The sequence below is a fragment of the Sus scrofa genome, unplaced genomic scaffold, assembly GCF_000003025.6.
Source record: "Sus scrofa isolate TJ Tabasco breed Duroc unplaced genomic scaffold, Sscrofa11.1 Contig2453, whole genome shotgun sequence".
NCBI classification, from domain to species: domain Eukaryota; kingdom Metazoa; phylum Chordata; class Mammalia; order Artiodactyla; family Suidae; genus Sus; species Sus scrofa.
Window position 1 is genome coordinate 126,768 of NW_018085094.1, and position 19,453 is coordinate 146,220.

Sequence of the window (19,453 nt, forward strand, 5' to 3'; positions counted from 1 at the left end):
AGTTCCCTGGTGGGGCAGTAGGTTAAGGATCTACTGTCTCAAGTCTCCGTTGTAGTGCAGGTTCCATTGTCTCTGCTGTCTCAAGTCTCTGTTGTAGTGCAGGTTCAATTCCTAGCATGCATGCCATGAGTGTGCCCTGGCCGTCCCCCCAAAAAACTAGACCACTATCTCACACCATACGAAAAAGTCAACTCAAAATTGGTTGAAGACTTGAATGTAAGACCTGAAACCATAAAACTCCTAGAAGAAAACACAGGCACCATGCCTTTGACACTGATATTACCAGTATTTGTTGGTATCTGCCTCTTCAGGCAAGGGAAATAAAATAAAAAATAAACGGAGAAGCTCCTGCTGTGACTCAGCAGGTTAAGAACCCAACATAGTGTCCATGAGGATGCAGGTTCAATTTCTGACCTCACTCAGTGGGTTAAGGATCCAGCATTGCCCCAAACTGTAGCATAGGTCATAGATGTGACTCAGATCAGGCATTGCTGTGGCTGTGTTGTAGGTCAGCAGCTGCAGCTCTGATTTGACCTCTAGCCTGGGAACTTTCACATGCTGCAGGTGTGGCTGTAAAAAGAAAAGAAACAAAAAAACCCCAAATGGAACTACATCAAACTAAAAAGCTTTTATACTATAAAGGAAAATATCAATAAAACAATAAGGCAGCTTACTAAATGTCAGAATATATTTGTAAATGATACATCTGAAAAGGGTTAATATCCAAAACACACATAGAAAGCATACAACATTGTATCAAATAAAAACCCAAACACCCAATTAAAAAAATGAACAGAAGGAGTTCCCGTCGTGGCGCAGTGGTTAACGAATCCGACTAGGAACCATGAGGTTGCGGGTTCGGTCCCTGCCCTTGCTCAGTGGGTTAAGGATCCGGCGTTGCCATGAGCTGTGGTGTAGGCTGCAGACACGGCTTGGATCCCGCATTGCCGTGGCTCTGGAGTAGGCTGGTGGCTACAGCCCCCATTAGACCCCTAGCTTGGGAGCCTCCATATGCCACGGTAGCAGCTCAAGAAAAAGGAAAAAGACAAAAACAAAAACAAAAAAACAGAAGACCTGAGTAGACATTTTTCCAAAGAAGACATACAGATGGCCAATAGGCACATGAAAAGATGCTCAATATCACTGATTATTAGGAAAATGCAAATAAAAACCATAATGATATTGCCTCATGCCTGTTAGAATGGCTATTATCAAAAAGATATGAAATAACAAGCATTAGCAAAAATGTGGAGTAAAGGTAACCCTCATGCACCATTGATAGGAATATAAATTGACACAGACACTGGAAACAGTAGGGAGAGTCCTAAAAAAATTAAGAATAGAACTATCATATGACTTACCTACTCCATTCTGGGTATTTATCCAATGAATATGCGATATATGTACCCTTATGTTAACCTGCATTATTTATAACAGCCAAGACATGGAAACAACCCAATTACCCATCAATAGATGAATACCACAGAAAATGTGGTATATATCCCACACACAGTAGAATATTACTCAGTCATAAAAGATGAAGTTAACCTTTTTCAACAACATAGATGGAATTTTAGGATGTTAGGTGAAGTAAGTCAACAGAGAAAAACAAATACTGTACAATTTTACTTATATGCGGAATATAAAAAACAAACAATCAAACAAAAAAGCAAAATAAATGAACAAACCAAACCAATCAAAAAAATACATGAATATACTGAGAACAGAGTAGTGGTTACCAGAGGGGAAGGACAAAATATGTAAAGCGGTCAAATGGATGGTGACAGATGCATGCTTAATTTTTGGTGATGAGCTTGCTGTAGTGTATACAGAAGTAGAAATGTAATGTTGTATACATGAAACATAAGCTGTTATAGAATGTTATTTGAATAAAAAAAGGTTTTTTTTAGGAGTTCCCATTGTGGCTCAGCGGGTTAAGAACCTGACTAGTATCCATGAGGATGAAGGTTCGACCCCTGGCCTTGCTCAGTGGGTTAAGGAGCCAGCATTGACACAAGCTGTGGTGTAGGTTGCAGATGTGGCTTGGATCCGACATTGCTGTGGTGTAGGCCAGAAGCTGCAGCTCTAACTTAACCCCTAGCCTGGGAATTTCCATATGCTGCAGGTGGGGCCCTAAAAAGAAAAAAAAAGTTTTTTAAAAAACTAATGAAGTTTCAACTTTTAGAACATGGCACAAGAATTTCAGATGTTCTTGAGAAATTATCAATTTCTTTCTTTTTTTTTCGTCTTTTTCGCCTTTTCTAGGGCTGCACCCGTGGTATATGGAGGTTCCCAGGCTAGGGATCGAATCAGAGCTGTAGCCGCCGGCCTACGCCAGAGCCACAGCAACGTGGGATCCGAGCCACATCTGTGACCTACACCACAGCTCACGGCAACGTGGGATCCTTAACCCACTGAGCAAGGCCAGGGATCGAACCCGCAACCTCATGGTTCCTAGTCGGATTCGTTAACCACTGTGCCACGACGGGAACTCTGAGAAATTATCAATTTATCATCAAAAATTGATAAGAGCTTATCAATTCTAACATATATACAGAAACTTGGGGTTCATGAATTCTAACATATATACATTGAACACTTGGTGACACAGAAACAGGCTACATATATAGTGGAAATGTGGAAGAATCACATGGATGACCGAGGTAGCAAATATAACCATTATTAAAACCGAAGAGGATGTGGGCATCATTCAGTGAAGTGGGCCCTGCAACAGCTCCACACCTTTATATTGCTCCAGACACTGCTCAGAATCGTCCCTCCGTCCTCTGTTCTAAGGGGAATCAGATTAGAACAATGTAAATAAAAGATTTAAATTAAAGAATGAAGTTAGTAGTAAGTAATTAAGATACGGTCTCATAGCCCCAAACTACCTTTCTACAGGCCTGGAATGCTGACTGGGGCTCAGCCAACTCCTTTCTCCTTTGCTATCTGCTCCCTGACAGGTTTCACCAATGAGGGGAGACAGGGGTTGGAGGAAGGGACAGATAAGGGGATCTGCTGCTCAGGTGAACACTGCTCTAGACACTTCTCCTCACACATCAGCAGGTTGTTCGAGTTCCTAGCTTGTTTTTACAGGCCTACATCCAACATCAATGCCTCCTCAAAAGTACCAGTGCGGTTTGCCAGAACTTCCTCTTCAAGACTCCCTGATCCCAGCTCTCTGCAGCCCCTACCTGAGCTCCTTGGCTATTCGCACAGGCAGCATCCCCTCGCCTGGGTCCCAGCCCCACAACACTCTTTTCCTCAAGTCCAGGCTCTTGGCTGACTCCAACCCTTTACTTCAGTCCTCAAGCCCAGGGATGACAGCTGCTCCCAATATTTACCTGAGAATTCCCTTTTTTGCTTTTATAGTCCTCCAACAGGTGTTAACCTAATCCTCTATGTAAAATTATTTCTATTAAAAGAATAAACATAGTTTCTGTTTTCCTGACTTCACGCAGAAATAGTAGAAGCAGGAGTTCCCGTCGTGGCGCAGTGATTAACAAATCTAGGAACCGTGAGCTGTGGTGTAGGTCGCAGAAACGGCTTGGATCTGCATTGCTGTGGCTCTGGAGTAGGCTGGTGGCTACAGCTCCCATTAGACCCCTAGCGTGGGAACCTCCACTTGCCGTGGGAGTGGCCCTAGAAAAGGCAAAAAAAAAAAAAAAAAAAAAAAAAAAGACCTCCCCCAAAAAGAAATAGTAGAAGCAGTAACCAAAATTAATGGATATAAATATTTTTCTAAGTATTCAACAGCTTTCTAGCACTAGTACTTAATTTCCTTTTTATTTAACTGCTTACACATAATAACTGTTTTAATCGTTTGCCAGGAAATATGCCAGGTTTTCAGATTAACATTTCTCTCAAAAAGGTTTTGTATGTAAATATTATTCGTCTGTAACCATATATTGAAAGTCTTCTAAAACACAGCTTGTTCTTTTAATTAAATTTCATATGTTCCTTAATTGTGTTTATTCTTGAGTTTGCTAAGCTATATACTTCTTTTGGTAAAAAATAAAAAAGGCTGTGAAGTTCCTGTCATGGTGCAGCGGAAACGAATCCCACTAGGAACCATGAGATTGCGGGTTCGATCCCTGGCCTCGCTCAGTGGCTTAAGGATCTGGTGTTGTGGTGAGCTGTGGTGTAAGTCACAGATGCGGTTCACATCCTGCATTGCTGTGGCTGTGGTAGGCCAGCAGCTGTAGCTCCAACTGGATCCCCTAGCCTGGGAATCTCCATATACTGTGGGTGTGGCCCTAAAAAGCAAAAAAAAAAAAAAAAAAAAAAAGAATACAAAAGGCTGAGTAATCACACATTTCCAATTAGTAAGTCTAGGTGATTAAATTTCAACTCCAAACATATTCCTGGATAATTGTCTATTTTTTATTTCTTCTTAAATACAATCACTGAAGATGTCATACTTATGGAGGAGTATGTATGACATGACATGTATATAACATATACCCTGTTTCCAATTTAAGAAACAGAACTTAATATTTGGAGGAGGAATCTCACACACTCCCTACATCCCACCCTCAGGCCGAAAGACAACTACTACCGGCAAATTTGTATTTTTCAACCCCATGCTAACCCTAAACAAGTAATGATATATATATACATATATAATTAAAATGTATATGTTTATAATTATACATATATTTTTATATGTATATTGAGGTATATAAAAACTATACATATATTTTTTGAACTTTGAAAATTGAAATCATACTGTTCATATTTTCCCATGACTTGTCTGTTCTCAAGATTATATTAATAAGAACCATCTTTAAGGCAGATAAACATAATCGGGCTCAGGGTTCAAAAGATGTTCTTTGAAAGAAGATATAATTTACTCAGAAATAATTTTGTTGAAAAGTATCTGAGGGGTTTTGGTGCTGCTGCTATAAATATGAACACAGTTATATATTTCACCTGGTCACCTATTTCAGTGCTGGGTGAGAGAATATGCACCTTTTAACTGAATAAGCTATTGCCAGACAGTTTTCCAAGAAAGTATATCAATAGGTATATCTATCATCAGTGTGAAAGAGTTCTCACTAATCCACATCTTTGCCAATATTTTACATTCTCTGACTTTTAAAATTTTTGAAAAATATATTAATCAGTAGTATTTCTCAAGATGAAATCCAAGGTGTAATTTGAACTTATTCACACTCCCTCACTTTCAACATGTTGTCCTGCACCTCTGCAAACATCCATTTACAGGGCTACAAGTGTACTTTCATCAGTGCTTTCCTGCAGGGCAAGTTTATCCAGATAGCTTCACTGAAGAGGAATCACTCTAGCTGAGCAAAGAAAGATGAGCAGGACTTTGCCAACTGAAAATGGAAAAGGGGGAGTTCATGCTGTGGCACGGTGGGTTAAGAAACCAGTGTTACTGCAGCTGTGGTTTAGGTTGCAGCTGGGGCTTGGATTTGATCCCTGGCCTGGGAACCTCCAAATGCCATGGATGCGGGGAAGGAAGGAAGGGAGGAAGGGAGGAAGAAAGAAATTGGAAAAAGATACCATACGATATCACTTATGTGTAGAATGTAAAAATGGATACAAATAAACTTATTTACAAAACAGAAGTGAACTCAGACTTCCAAAACAATTTATGGCTACCAAAGGGGAAAGGGGGAGAGGGATAAATTAGGAGTTTAGGATTAACATATACACACTACTATATATAAAATACACAACAAGGAGATGATGCAGGGAATTCTACTCAATATAAGGGAAAAGAATCTGAAAAGAATAGATGCATGTATTCACAGCAAAGTATTACCTTGCTGTACACCAGAACCTAACACAACATTATAAATCAACTATACTCCAATATAAAATAGTAATTAAAAACAAAAACAATCAAAAACATTAAAAAAAAAAAGAAAATGGAAAAAGAATCACAGGACCTCAGCCGGAGAGAATGAAACATTCACAAGGAGACTGTCGTAAATGACTTAAATCTGATGGTGATGGTTTGCTACATATGTGAAGACTATGCTTTCATGTGATAATTTGCTTATTGAGTCCCGGTGTGAAACAACATCTTGTGACTATAAATTAATCTGTGTGTTATCACATGAAAAGAAGACATTTTTGCAAAGTATGCAATGTAACATAATCAGGGATCATTTCTAAAATAAAATTTAACTCAAAATGTTGGATAATCACCTTTAATTAGCTGTGTTTTTCTCAAGGCAGGTCAGAAATTTTACTATTTTTTTCTAATGTTAATAAATGGCATCAAATCTTAAATGACCAATGACTTCATTTTCTTCTCATTAACTCTTCTCCCACTAGCAAAACTACCACTGAAAGGAATGGAGATTCAAGAAATTTACAGCATGAGAGGTATAAACATCCTGGAAAATTTTATCTGAATTAAGTACACATGCATACTGGGAGTAGGAGGAGAGGGTAAATGAGAGGAGAGAAAGATAATTGAAACTTACTAACTTTGGAACAAAATATCACAAGTGCAAACATTTCTTTCAAAGCTTACATAAAGAAATGCAAACATCTCAAAGAGAAGAAATTATAGTAACCCAGTGTGGCTTGGGGGAAATTATAGAGTATACACAATTTTTTAAAGCACTTTTCAAGATACAAATCATATCACTCAATTCCCTAAATATAATTCTTCAATGGGTAGATACTGCATTTGGAATAAATGCTCCTTATAAAGCATTTAAACTTGTATGGTTCACATGATCAGAAAACTCTCTCATGTTTATTGCATTCTGTGAATATGGGGTGGGGTGGGGTGGGGGTAGGGGGTGGCAGCTGGTAACTGGACTATTTATTCCTCTTGGAATAGTTTTAGCATCCAGCCAGGTATGCGAGCTATGAATTAAGAGTCATCTTATCCCTCCTTCTTCCTTACCCTGTATATCTGTGTACTAGAATCCTGTTCCAGTGCATCTCCAAAGACTCCCAGCCCCTCTTCTCTTCATCCTCCCACACAGACCTTGGCTTGTACCCTCAACATCTGACTGGCCAAGTCTCCAGCTTCAAGTCTCCACTCTAAACCATCACTTGGGAGTTCCCATCGTGGCTCAGTGGTAATGAACCTGACTACTATCCATGAGGATGCAGGTTGGATCCCTGGCCTCGCTCAGTGGGTTAAGTATCCAGGCATTGCCCCAAGCTGCAGTGTAGGTCACAGACACGGCTCAGATCTGGCATGGCTGTGGCTGTGGGGTAGGCCAGAGGCTACAGCTCTGATTTGACCCCTAGCCTGGGAAATTCCATATGCCATAGGTGCAGCCCTAAAAAACAAACAAAAAAAGATAAACCATCATTCACAAATACCTCACAACAGCCTTTCAAAAAATGCCTGTCTGAATATGTTGCATCCTTGCCTAAAAGCATTTCCGGGGCTAAGCAGTGCTTACAGAATCAAGTCTAAACCCTTTGCAAGGATGGCTCAGCATCTTCTGATCCCATACCCCTGACACATTATGCTCTAGCTATATCAGATTTTACCATCTGTTTCTTGTCACTTTATTGATTATCTTTCAAAATCCAATTCAAGTACAATTTTTTCAACTATATTCAATATTCAACCTCTTCTGGGTTTCTATAGTATCTTATTTATATAACTAAAAAATACCTTTGTATTGTACAGTGGTTATTCACGTAACTATTGGTCCTCTTATTAGTCTATGAACTATGAAGGAAGGGTTTATGTTTTTATTTTTTTAAGTTCTATTAATTTAATAAACTTTTTAAATGATAGGCATTAGAATATATCTTTAAGATTCCTTACTGACTTACATCTCATAAATTTTATTATTCTGATCTATTCTATGAGCCATTCCACCATTTAAATTCATAAGTTGCCTTTCTAGAAAGCATTTTGGTAATAAATATCAAGAATCTGAAAAAATGCTCATTGCTTCTGATCAAGTAATTATAATTCTAAGAATCTATATTAAGGAAATAATCAGAGGTACTTAGCAAAAAGGCTATCAATAAAGATGTTCAACCCAATACTTAAGAGTAGTGAAAACTGGAGTCTAATTTCTTACAAGAATCAATGACTCACTAAATTATGGCACAATCAAAGACGGATTATTATGAAACCATCTTAAACAGTTTTTTTAATTATATCAAATGGCAGGGGAAAATGTTCATGTTATAATTTTCAGTGGGAAAAAATGTATAAAAGTGAATATAGATATCCAGTCAAATGGAATGATAAGTTCATAGGCTGAACTTTCCTTCTGTGTGTTTCTATGTGAAAACACACAGCCATGATGAGAATATAAAAAGAGAAAACCAAAGCAATGAAACGTTTTTTTTTAAATAATGTTAATATATCCTTGAACCAGAAATAGCAGAGAAGCCCAATTCGATTAACAATATTAAGGTAAGAGGTCACTGGTACGTAAAGAAGGTTAAGATCTTGGCTCATGTTGAAACTGGTGGAAGGAGAGTTCACACAGTAGGGAGTAGAACTGGTCTCGCTGCTGGAAACCAGAGCTGTGACTGGGCTCTGCACTCATGGAGGGTGGAAACAACTGTGGCCCATAAGCAGTTGTGTGGCTGGGGGTGGCACAAGTAGGCAGATCAGCTTTCCAGGCAAGACCTGAGCCAAGTCATTCACTAGCTTGATGACTCAATCGGCAATAAACCTAATATGTCCAAACGGCTGGACCCCTAGGCTTCTGAGAAATAGAAGCTCTGGTTCTGGTCTGGGGGCCAAATGCAGGCCAAGTCTAAAAAATGGAAAAAATTTAGAGGGTGCAGGATTTAAAGGATGAGAGGAAGGGAGAGCAAAGGACAAAAGGCTGATAAGACAGTTTCTGTCACAACTCCACAACTCTTCAGTTATAACACAAAAGCAATCATAGATAATTCATAAATAATTGTATATATAGTTGGAATGGCTATATTCCAACTGAACTTTATTTCCAAGAGCTCACAGATATAACCTTCTAATACCTTCTGATGCCTGTTTTTTTTTTTTTTTTTTTTTGTTGCTTTCTAGGGCTGTACCCACAGCATATGGAGGTTTCCAGGCTAGGGGTCGAATAGGAGCTGCAGCTGCCAGCCTACACCACAGCTCAAAGCAACATCAGATCCTTAACCCACTGAGTGAGGCCAGGAATCAAACCCAAATCCTCATGGATCCTAGTCGGGTTTTAACTGTTGAACTACCAAGGGAACTCCCTGATGCCTGTTTTAAATCAACATTCTACTATGAAGAAAACTAATGAGTAGAAACACAGCTTATAAGTATTAATGAACGAAGCATGGATTCATTGCAGATGAAACAAAAAGTATAAAAAAAATCCAAAAAGAATTTTAATATATTTTTATAAAATCAAAGAGATAAAGATAATATCCAAAATAAGAACAAGAAGTTATTTAAAGGTAAACATAGATATGGTAAATAGTTGCATTGATAATATAAACAACAGGTTGCACAGTCATAGATTAATGAACTTGAAGACAATGTTGAGAAATGTATAAAGACTATAGCAAAAGAAAAGCAGATTTTATTTTTTTATTTTTCCTTTTTAGGGCCGCACCTATGGCACATGGAGGTTCCCAGGCTAGGGGCTGAATCAGAGCTACAGCTGCTGGCCTACACCACAGCTCATGGCAACGCCAGATGCTTAACCCACTGATCAAGGCCAGGGATCAAACCTGCAACCTCATGGTTCCTAGTTGGATTCGTTTCCGCTGCACCACAATGGGAACTCCAGAAAGGCAGATTTTAAAAATTTATAAAAGACAGGTTCGGATACTTAGAACACTGGACCAATTGGCCCTAATGCGGAGTTTTGGGACAAGAGGAAAAAGTGATGCATGTGTGAACAGATCATTGTTGACAATTCTTAAAACACTAAGGTAGACATCAGTCTTCCAGTTAAAAGTTCTAAGTACAGAGCAAGATAATAAATAGACATACCTTATTAAGTCTGGAAGCAGAAGAAGAAATAGTGATAGAGCCAGAAAATGAGTGGCTTAACAGCACTAGTTTATCTGTCTTTATCAAACCAATCACACTCTTTATTCTATTTTTTCCTTATTATAAATAGCCAATATTTTGGGGATATTAACTATATGGAAAATATTGGGATAAACTCTCTCTATATAACATCTCCTTAAAAACCTCCTTAAAAAAACTTGCTTCTAAAAAAAAAGTGAACAGACTATTGGAATTTTCTGAAGGGAATTATTAATTCAATCACTTAAAAGGAATTTTTTTCCCTTAACCTTTATGTCTTCATTATAGTTGATTTACAATGTTCTTTCAATTGTTGCTGTATGGCAAAATGACTCAGCCATACATATACATACACATTCTTTTTTTCATATTATCTTCCATCATGTTCCATCACAAGTGATTGGATATAGTTTCCTACATTATACAGCAGGACCTAATTGCTTATCTACTCCAAATGCAATAGTTTGTATCTACTAACCCTAAATTCCCAGTCCATTCTACTCCCTCCACCTCCCACTTGGCAATCATAAGTCTGTTCTCCATGTCCATGAGTTTGCTCCTTTTATGGAGGTACATTCATTTGTGATATATATTAGATTCCACATATAAGTAATAAATGCAGTATTTGTCTTTCTCTTTCTGACTTACTTCACCTAGTATGAAAATCTCTGCTTCTATCAGGGTATATTTATCAAAGTAGATTATTCTAAAGTAATTACATCCAACATAACCTCCTATTAACTCCTTTTCAGTCATATCAACATATGTTTACACCCATCTCATTCTGTAAAGGGACATAAGGCAGTTCCATTCTATGCCTTGTTGAAATGAAATGTTGTGTTCATGCTACATCCTTCCCAGAAATTGAATTTAAATTTCAGATCATAATATTTCCTTTCTTGTGTCACAAAAGATCTCATTTTCTATGGAAAAGCTCATTTTGGAAAAGCAAAAAATAAGAGGTATAATTAAACCCTGACTTTTGTCAGTTTTTAAAGGAGTCCTCAGAGTTTGACAGCCTTGTAAATAGCTATTGAAGCTGATCTCATTTTACAAGAATAGTAGTATATACAGAGATTATTTCATGACCTATATTTTCATTTCCCCACCTTCACTGTCAGCTCCTTAGAGACATATGTTTCTGTTACAGGGTGGCAGGCTTGCATTTCTTGAAATGAGTTCTGCAACAACAACACTTTAGATACACTGGAAAAAAAGTGTTCTGTGATCAGGTAAACCAGGGATGCTGTCGCCCTTTGTTCAGAGGACACTGGGAATGCCTTTAAGTTTATCTTAGCCCAGCAGTTCTTACACTCATCTGGTCATGAAACTTCCCATTTCTAGGGCACCAATGTGTAACAGCCTACAGACAAACCTGAGAAATTCTGTGCTGGGTAAAGCCAATAGGTACTAGTTGAAGGAACACGCCTTTCAGAGAAGGTCTTAGAAACTGTAAACCCTTGGGGTTAAAATCACCACATTCTTAACCCTCTGAGGGGCCCAAACACTGCTAAGACGCCCCTTCAACATGCAGTCATTGCTCAAGAAGTCAAATGTGCCGGAGCAAACAGTGCTTGGTCGTACTGGCCACACAGCCTTCTCAAACCCATTTTCCGGTGTGTGTTAGTTTTCTCTTTTAAGCTCTGAGTCTTGTAAAAATCTGCCATTTTCATGCATGGCCTCATAACTATACTGAGGAAGCATGTAGATGTGAAGTAAATGAGGTAACATTCCAAAGCGAAGCACCAACCACAGTGAATATAAATCCCTGGGTTATGAGATCACCACTCCACTTGTTTATAAAACCATGTGTAAGATATGGTACTCTACTTTGCAAGGCTGAATGCATAAAAGTATTAAGTACCTTCCAGAAAGCCCAGAAATGCCCAGCAATACATCGAGGAGAGAGAGAGAAGCATCTCATAAGCAAACCAAGCTAATTGGCTAAATTTTGATGAATGATAACTACCACATGTGAATGGTTTGGGTTTTACATTGCTTTAAGAAATTATACTTAAATACATAGCAATGTAGCATTACGTAAATGTAACATAGTTTTAATTTTTTTAAAACAAGGTGGTCATTCTTGGATTCAATCAATGAGCACCCATATCTGAGGCTCTCAGGGGAGCATCTAGACAGGACTTACTGCCTCCTTGACAGAGATGCTTGTATCTCTGGGTACCCACAGCACCTAGCAGATGCATCAGGCCCATAATAAATGAGTGTTTAGGAACTATAAGCAAACTATATGTTACTGTGTTGATTTAAATCCATATAAAAGCACCTGTTACAAGACTGTAACAACTCTATAAATTTGATTATAGATCAATATCTCTGGATAAACATTTCAACATTGAGATGGAATATCTTAAAATGTTTCATCATATTTTTAGTTTCTGGATGGGCTAGCCAAGCCTCTTCTTCTCATCTGGCGATATGACATGAAATAAAAATCTCACATAAAATTACTCCTGTCTGTGCTTGAAGAGTTAGAAAGAGTCCTAAATAGACAGCTAAGGGGTTCTAACTCCAGAATAAGAGGAAACCTCGTGAAAAGCAGATAAAAAGGATGGATGAAATAGGTGAAGGAGATCATGAGGTACAAACTGCCAGTTTTAAAATAAATAAGTCACAGGGATTTAAGGTACAGCACAGGGCATATAGTCAATTATACTGTAATAACTTTGTGTGGCACATAATGTATGAAAATACTGAATCACTAATTTGTACACCTGAAACTAATATAAAATTGTAAGCCAACTGAACTTCACTTAAAAGGGAGGGATGAAAGGGATATTATTTATAAAAATTAAAAAAAATAACCATTTGCTTCTGGGTGTTACTTTAAATTTACAAACAAAGAATTTCAAACCTTCTTCAAAATGATTTGATATAAAGCTTTTGATAGCATTAAAGCATTACACATGCATGTATTTTTTGAACAAATATGTAAAAGAAGATGTCTTCTCAGGAAGTTCACAGGCCTCAATCTTGGCTAAGCACACTAAGGATGGTGGGGAGGGAATATTTACCTTTTAACAATGACAAGATAAATGTACAAATGTTCTTGGCTATCAAGTGAAAACAAGACAATCAGATTTGACCCTGATGGAAGAGACTGCTATTCGAACAACCAAGCTGTTAGTCAATAAATAAATTTCTAATACATATAACTTTTTAAACAACAAAAAATAAAATTATTGATAAATTTTTTCTTTTCCCACATAAGAAAAATGTTTACAAGGATGTAAAAGACTTTACTTTCTTTAAAAACACCGAGAAGTCTTTCCTCTCATTAAAAAAGCATAAATAATAACCACGAGCTTCTTTTAGATTGTTAAGTTACCTCTCAGGTCTTTCTTTAGTTTTCTGAGGTCTTTTTGAAAATCTTCAAACTTCATCTGCGAGGCCTGAAAGAGGTCCTGGGGTTCAGGCAGTGGAAACACACACTGTTCCTTCCCAGCATCCTAATCAGCAGGAAACACGGAATGTTCAACTAAATGAGAATAATATGACACACATGGCCAAATCACTCCACAATAAAGAACAAATTATGGCTGACTCTCTGTAAAAACTCTTACCTCATCAAAATTACGAAGATAATAGGACACGATATATGACAGAAGGCTTCTGCTATTGTCCTAGGCAGAGAGACCAAAGTAAGTAGAAATATATTTTAAATTATTAAATACACAGTGTTAAGTAAAATGAATTCCAGTAAATCTACATTCTTAGATGACAATATTTAGAGTGAAAAGTGCCACTTTAGTTTGATAGCACAGAGGATCTTGTTTCCCCACTGTCCCAATATAAGCTCCACACGGAAGCACAGCTGTTTCACAGAGTAGAGTCTCAACTGTATAAACTTTCCTGTTTTCCCCTTGTTAATCAGAAAATTAGTTCATTTTTATGTTTTATTATAAGAGGTATAACTACTGCCTAAACTGAAATGACTCAATATCACCAGCATTTTTACATGGATGGACCAACAGGGACCACACCAAGAGTAAGTCTGATTGAGGCTCGTTAGTATGTAGATTAGAAAAATCCAGACGTTAAGTATTATTTCAAGCAAGCTGGAGCTTTAAAAATGGAAATACATATTATAAATTATGTCAGTAACTGAGATTTAGGAATTAACATCCACACAGCTATAAATAATGCAATGTGTGTAGTTCTAAAGAAAGTAAAAGAAAACCATTTCATATCTAACAGTCTTCAAAGAGCTCTACACTTTTCTGGATATTAAGAGGCATTAATTTTTAATTTTTTTCATTGCTCAAAATTAGTACTAGATAATCTGGATGTGAGAAATCAAATACAAATGCATATTTTTAAAACATGCTCTATAACACAAACTTTGTTTCCCGGAATGTTCAAACTAACCATGGTTTTCCCCTATCAATAAAGAGCAATATCTTTTTATAACCAAATTTGACAAGAAATGATAACACATCTGTTAGGCTTACCATATAGCAATATATACAATCTACTCCTAATATATCTATTACTAATATTATCTATTAGAAATATATGAAATAACAATAAAAGTAATATACTAATTAAAAATAGGATTGCTTGTAAAATGATTTAAGCAAATTGACTCCCTTTGTCTTTTGTACCATGTAAATCAGTGAAATAATTAGCAATGACCAAATTAATTAATGAAACACTTATTAAATGCCTGTTGATAGGCAAGCTAAGGAAAAATTAATGCTGAGTGATTTGAGTAATAGCTCCATCTGTGCAGGCCTACAAATAGTACTATGTATATATATAACTATACAAATAGTTATTTTTTTAATAGAGAAAGAACCAAATCAGAATTCCTGCAAGTGAAATCACTTTTAAAAATCTTGCTTCATTTTTTTTTTGGCTGCTCCATGGCTTATGGAGTTCCCAGACCAGTGATCAGATCTGAGCCACAGTTGTGACTGCAGCTGACACCAGATGCTGTAACCCACTATGCTGGGCTGGGGATCGAACCTGTGTCCTGGAGCTAGAGACACTGCCAATACAGTTGTACCACAGTGGGAACTCTACTGCTTCATTATTTTGTATGTAGATTACTCTTTAAGTATTTAATGAAATTTAACTTATTAGAGGATATATCAACCAATACCAAAAAATACCTTACTCATATGTAATTATGATTATCAAAATCTGAGATCCATTTTTATAAGTAATATTATAGTGATGCTACTTACATTCCAATTTACTTGCAAAAATTACATGTTTCAATCAAATAATCAGTTGTTAAGAAATATTCAAAAGCTACCTTGTGTTTAGAAGAAAGCTGTTGTTTTAAAATAAATGTGATTTATTAGGTTGACCTATTGGAGGTGCCTATGAAAATGTGTATCATACAAATAAAACAAATATAACCATAAAAACCACAAAGATTATATGGATTAAATCTTTCCCAAGCAAGGATTAAATCTTTCCCAATTTTGGAAAAACACAGTGTTTGGCATTTCATAGAAATCTGATCCAAGAATGTCAAATGAACAGATGAGTGAATATGAATGAACAAACAAGTAAGTTGTTGACAGGCAGAAAAAAGCAAAAATGAAGTTAAAAAACCACATGTTCATCTCAATAGATGCAGGAAAAGCATTTGACAAAATTCAACATCCATTCATGATATAAACTCTTATCAAAGTGGGTACAGACGAAATATGTCTCAACATAATAAAAGCCATTTATGACAAACCCACAGCCAGTATAATACTCAACAGAAAAAAGTTGACAGCTTTCCTGCTAAAATCTGAAACAAGACAAGGATGCCCATTCTTGCCATTTTTATTTAACATAGTATTAGAAGGCCTAGCCACAGCAATCAGACAAGAAACAAAAGGTATCTAGATTGGAAGGGAAGAGGTAAAACTGTCACTATATGTAGACGACATGATACTATTCATAGAAGACCCTAAGGACTCCACACAAAAACTACTTAATCTGATAAACAAATTCAGCAAAGTAGCAGTATACAAGATTAACATTCAGAAATCAGTTGCATTTCTGTATTCTAATAATGAAATTTCAGAAAGGAAATGTAAAAAAACAGTATGTTATTTATTTATTTATTTATTTATTTTTGGCTGCCCCACGGCATATGGAGTTCCCAGACCAGGGATGAGAACCGAGCTGCAGTTGCCACCTAAACTGCAGCTGCAGCAATACTGGAACTTTAACCCACTGTGCCAGCCAGGGATCCAGTCTGCGTCCCAGTGCTCCCAAGATGCTGCCAAGCCTGTTGTACCAGAGCAGAAACTGAAAAAAAACCAATACCTTTTAAAATTGTACCAAAAAAAATTACCTAGGAATAAACCTGACCAAGGAGGTGAAGTGTTTATACACTGAGAACTATAAAAACGTTAATAAAGGAAATTAAAGAGGATTCAAAGAAATGGAAAGATATCCTATGCCCTTGGATTTGAAGAATCGATATTGTTCAAATGGCCATACCATCCAAAGCAATCCACAGATTTAATGTGATTCCTATCAAATTACCCATGACATTTTTCACAGAACTAGAACAAATAATCCAAAAATTTATATGGAACCATAAAATACCCAGAATTGCCAAAGCAATCCTGAGGGGAAAAAAAAATGCAGGAGGTATAATTCTCCCAGACTTCAGACAATTCTACAAAAGCTACAGTAATCAAAACAGTGTGGTATTGGTACAAAAACAGACACATGGGTCATTGGAACAGAATAGAGAACCCAGAAATAAATACACACACCTATAGTCACTTAATCTTCAGAAAAGGAGGCAAGAATATAAAATAGCAAAAAGCCTCTTTAGCAAGTGGTATTGGGAAAACCGGATAGCTGCATGTAAATCAATGAAATTAGAACACACCCTCACACCATGCCAAAAATAAACTCAAAATGGCTTAAAGATGTTAACATAAGACATGATAGCATAAAACTCCTAGAAGGGAACATAGGTAAAATGTTCTCTGACATAAATGATACAAATGTCTTTTTAGGTTCAGTCCCCCCCCCTCGCAAGGCAATAGAAATAAAAACAAAAATAAACAAATGGGACCTAGTCAAACTTACAAGCTTTTGAATAGCAAAGGAAGCCATAAAAAAAGCCAAAAAGACAAACTACAAAATGGGAGAAAATATCTGTAAATGATGCAACTGACAATGGCTTACTCTCCAAAATATACATACAACTCAACAACAGAAAAGCAAACAACTAAATTGAAAAATGGGCAGAAGACCTAAATAACATTTCTCCAAAGACATATGGATGGCCATTAGGCACATGAAAAGATGCTCAAATCACTAATTATTAGAGAAATGCAAATCAAAACTATAATGAGGTATCACCTCATACCAGTCAGAATGGCTATCATTAATAAGGCTACAAATAACAAAATGGTGGAGAGGGTATGGAGAAAAGGGAACCTTCTTACACTGTTGGTGGGAATGTAAATTGGTACAACCACTATGGAAAACAGTATGAAGGTTCCTTAAAAACTAAAAACAGAATTACCATATAATTCAGCAATCCCACTCCTGGGCATAGATCTGGACAAAGCTGTAATTCAAAAAGATGTATGCACCCCTATTTTCACAGCAGTAATATTCACAAAAGCCAAGACATGGAAACAACCTAAATGTCCATTGACAGAGGAATGGATAAAGAAGATGTGGTACATATATACAATGGAATATTACTCAGCCATAAAAAGAATGAAATAATGTCATTTGCAGCAACATAGATGCAACTAGAAATTAGCATACTACGTGAAGTAAGTCAGAAAAAGAAAGACAAATACCGTATGATATCACTTACACGTGGAATATAAAATATGGCCTATAAATATGAACCTACCTATAAAATTGAAACAGACTCACAGACATAGAGAGCAGACTTGTGGTTGCCAAGGAGGAAGGGGTAGGAGAGGGAGTGGGATGGATGGGGAGTTTGGAGTATGGAAATGTGGTCATTTCCCTAATCTTATATTTCTACTGACAGTCTCAAAAATCTCTTCAATGTTAATTTTAAACAAATTATAGAAGTAGAATTTTAAAAAAATTAGGCTTGCAAAAAGGCTTAGACTTTTCCATACATACTAGTATTAAGGTGAAGATGCTATGTAGGAAGAGAGGATCATCTTTCATATTTTATTTACAAACTTTTCACTCATCTTTGTTTTTAAAACATGAGCTTGCTGGCCTCCATTACTTAACACGGAAAACAAGAAAGTAATGGGTATCCTGTCTAATTTATGGAAATTAACTAGTCCTCAGATCCAAAAGGGAAAATATTAACAGACATGGTAGTGATAAAGTAAAAAATTATTTTTATTTTAAAATATTGTCTACTCATGGAGCTCCCGTCATGGCACAGTGGTTAACAAATCCGACTAGGAACTATGAGGTTGCGGGTTTGGTCCCTGGCCTCGCTCAGTGGGTTAAGGATCTGGCGTTGCCGTGAGCTGTGGTGTAGGTTGTAGACGCGGCTTGGATCCCGCGTTGCTGTGGCTCTGGCGTAGGCTGGTGGCTACAGCTTATATTAGACCCCTAGCCTGGGAACCTCCATATGCCGAGGGAGCGGCCCAAGAAATGGCAAAAAGACAAAAAAAAAAAAAATTGTCTACTCAATTCATTAGACATAGGATTCAAAATTATTCCCTTTAGGAAACATTATTATTCTCTAGATCACAAATATATGATAGCCATTACTTTTATTAGCTCATAACCTTGTAACATAAATATTTACCACACTGGTTCACAGTCAAACTTATTACTAGATAAGACAAGCAGCCCTCAGCATGCCACATTCATTTACCTGAAATACTTACACTGCTTTTGACATCTTTCAGCTTCGGAAGAATGTCTAATCCAAAACCATCTGCCTGTCCCCGAGTCTTATTTCCACCATTCATGTAGTTGCCAAAGGCAAGCACCAAACCCAAAACCTGCATAACCCCTGAGCCATTTTTTAATGTCTGTAAAACAGGATAAAGAAAAATTTCTTGCTTATACAAAGTTTTGAATGCGTTATCTTAAGTCAGTGGCAGATACTCATGTATACTAATAATTTGGGGTCACACCCAAACTTTTATCAGTGCTCTTTATTGCATATATTTTAAGAGCAGTGTCTCTAAAATTAACTTTAAAAAGTTGCACCACCAACAGGCATGCAGGTGTGCTTCTGTAAGCTGAGGTACCAGCCCAGGCCATTTCTATGGTGTAATTGCAAGGAAAACAAACAAGGCTGTGATATGAGAACCACCACAAAAATCTCTGCCATCAGCGTCTTGCGCAATGCAAATTTTTGGCACAAGGTATAGCAATACAAAATGTAGTCATAAATTTTAATTTCCAACTTTATATTTATCCCTGAAAGGTTCACATTCGCATCTTTCAAAACACAAAGTTTAACTTGAATTTATATGTTGTATCCTCTGAAAATGTGTCTTTAATAATATCCTTACTACTTTTCAAAAAGATTTACCA

General features: G+C 36.9%; 1 protein-coding gene across 1 annotated transcript in view; it reads right to left on the bottom strand.

Annotated features, from left to right (window-relative positions):
- FMN2 (formin 2) overlaps nt 1-19,453 on the bottom strand; it is a 308,540-nt gene that overhangs the window by 80,663 nt on the left and 208,424 nt on the right. Inside the window, 3 exon segments of the mRNA XM_021081836.1 lie at nt 13,314-13,434; nt 13,549-13,608; nt 18,796-18,942. Of these exon segments, the coding sequence (XP_020937495.1) occupies nt 13,314-13,434; nt 13,549-13,608; nt 18,796-18,942 (328 nt within the window).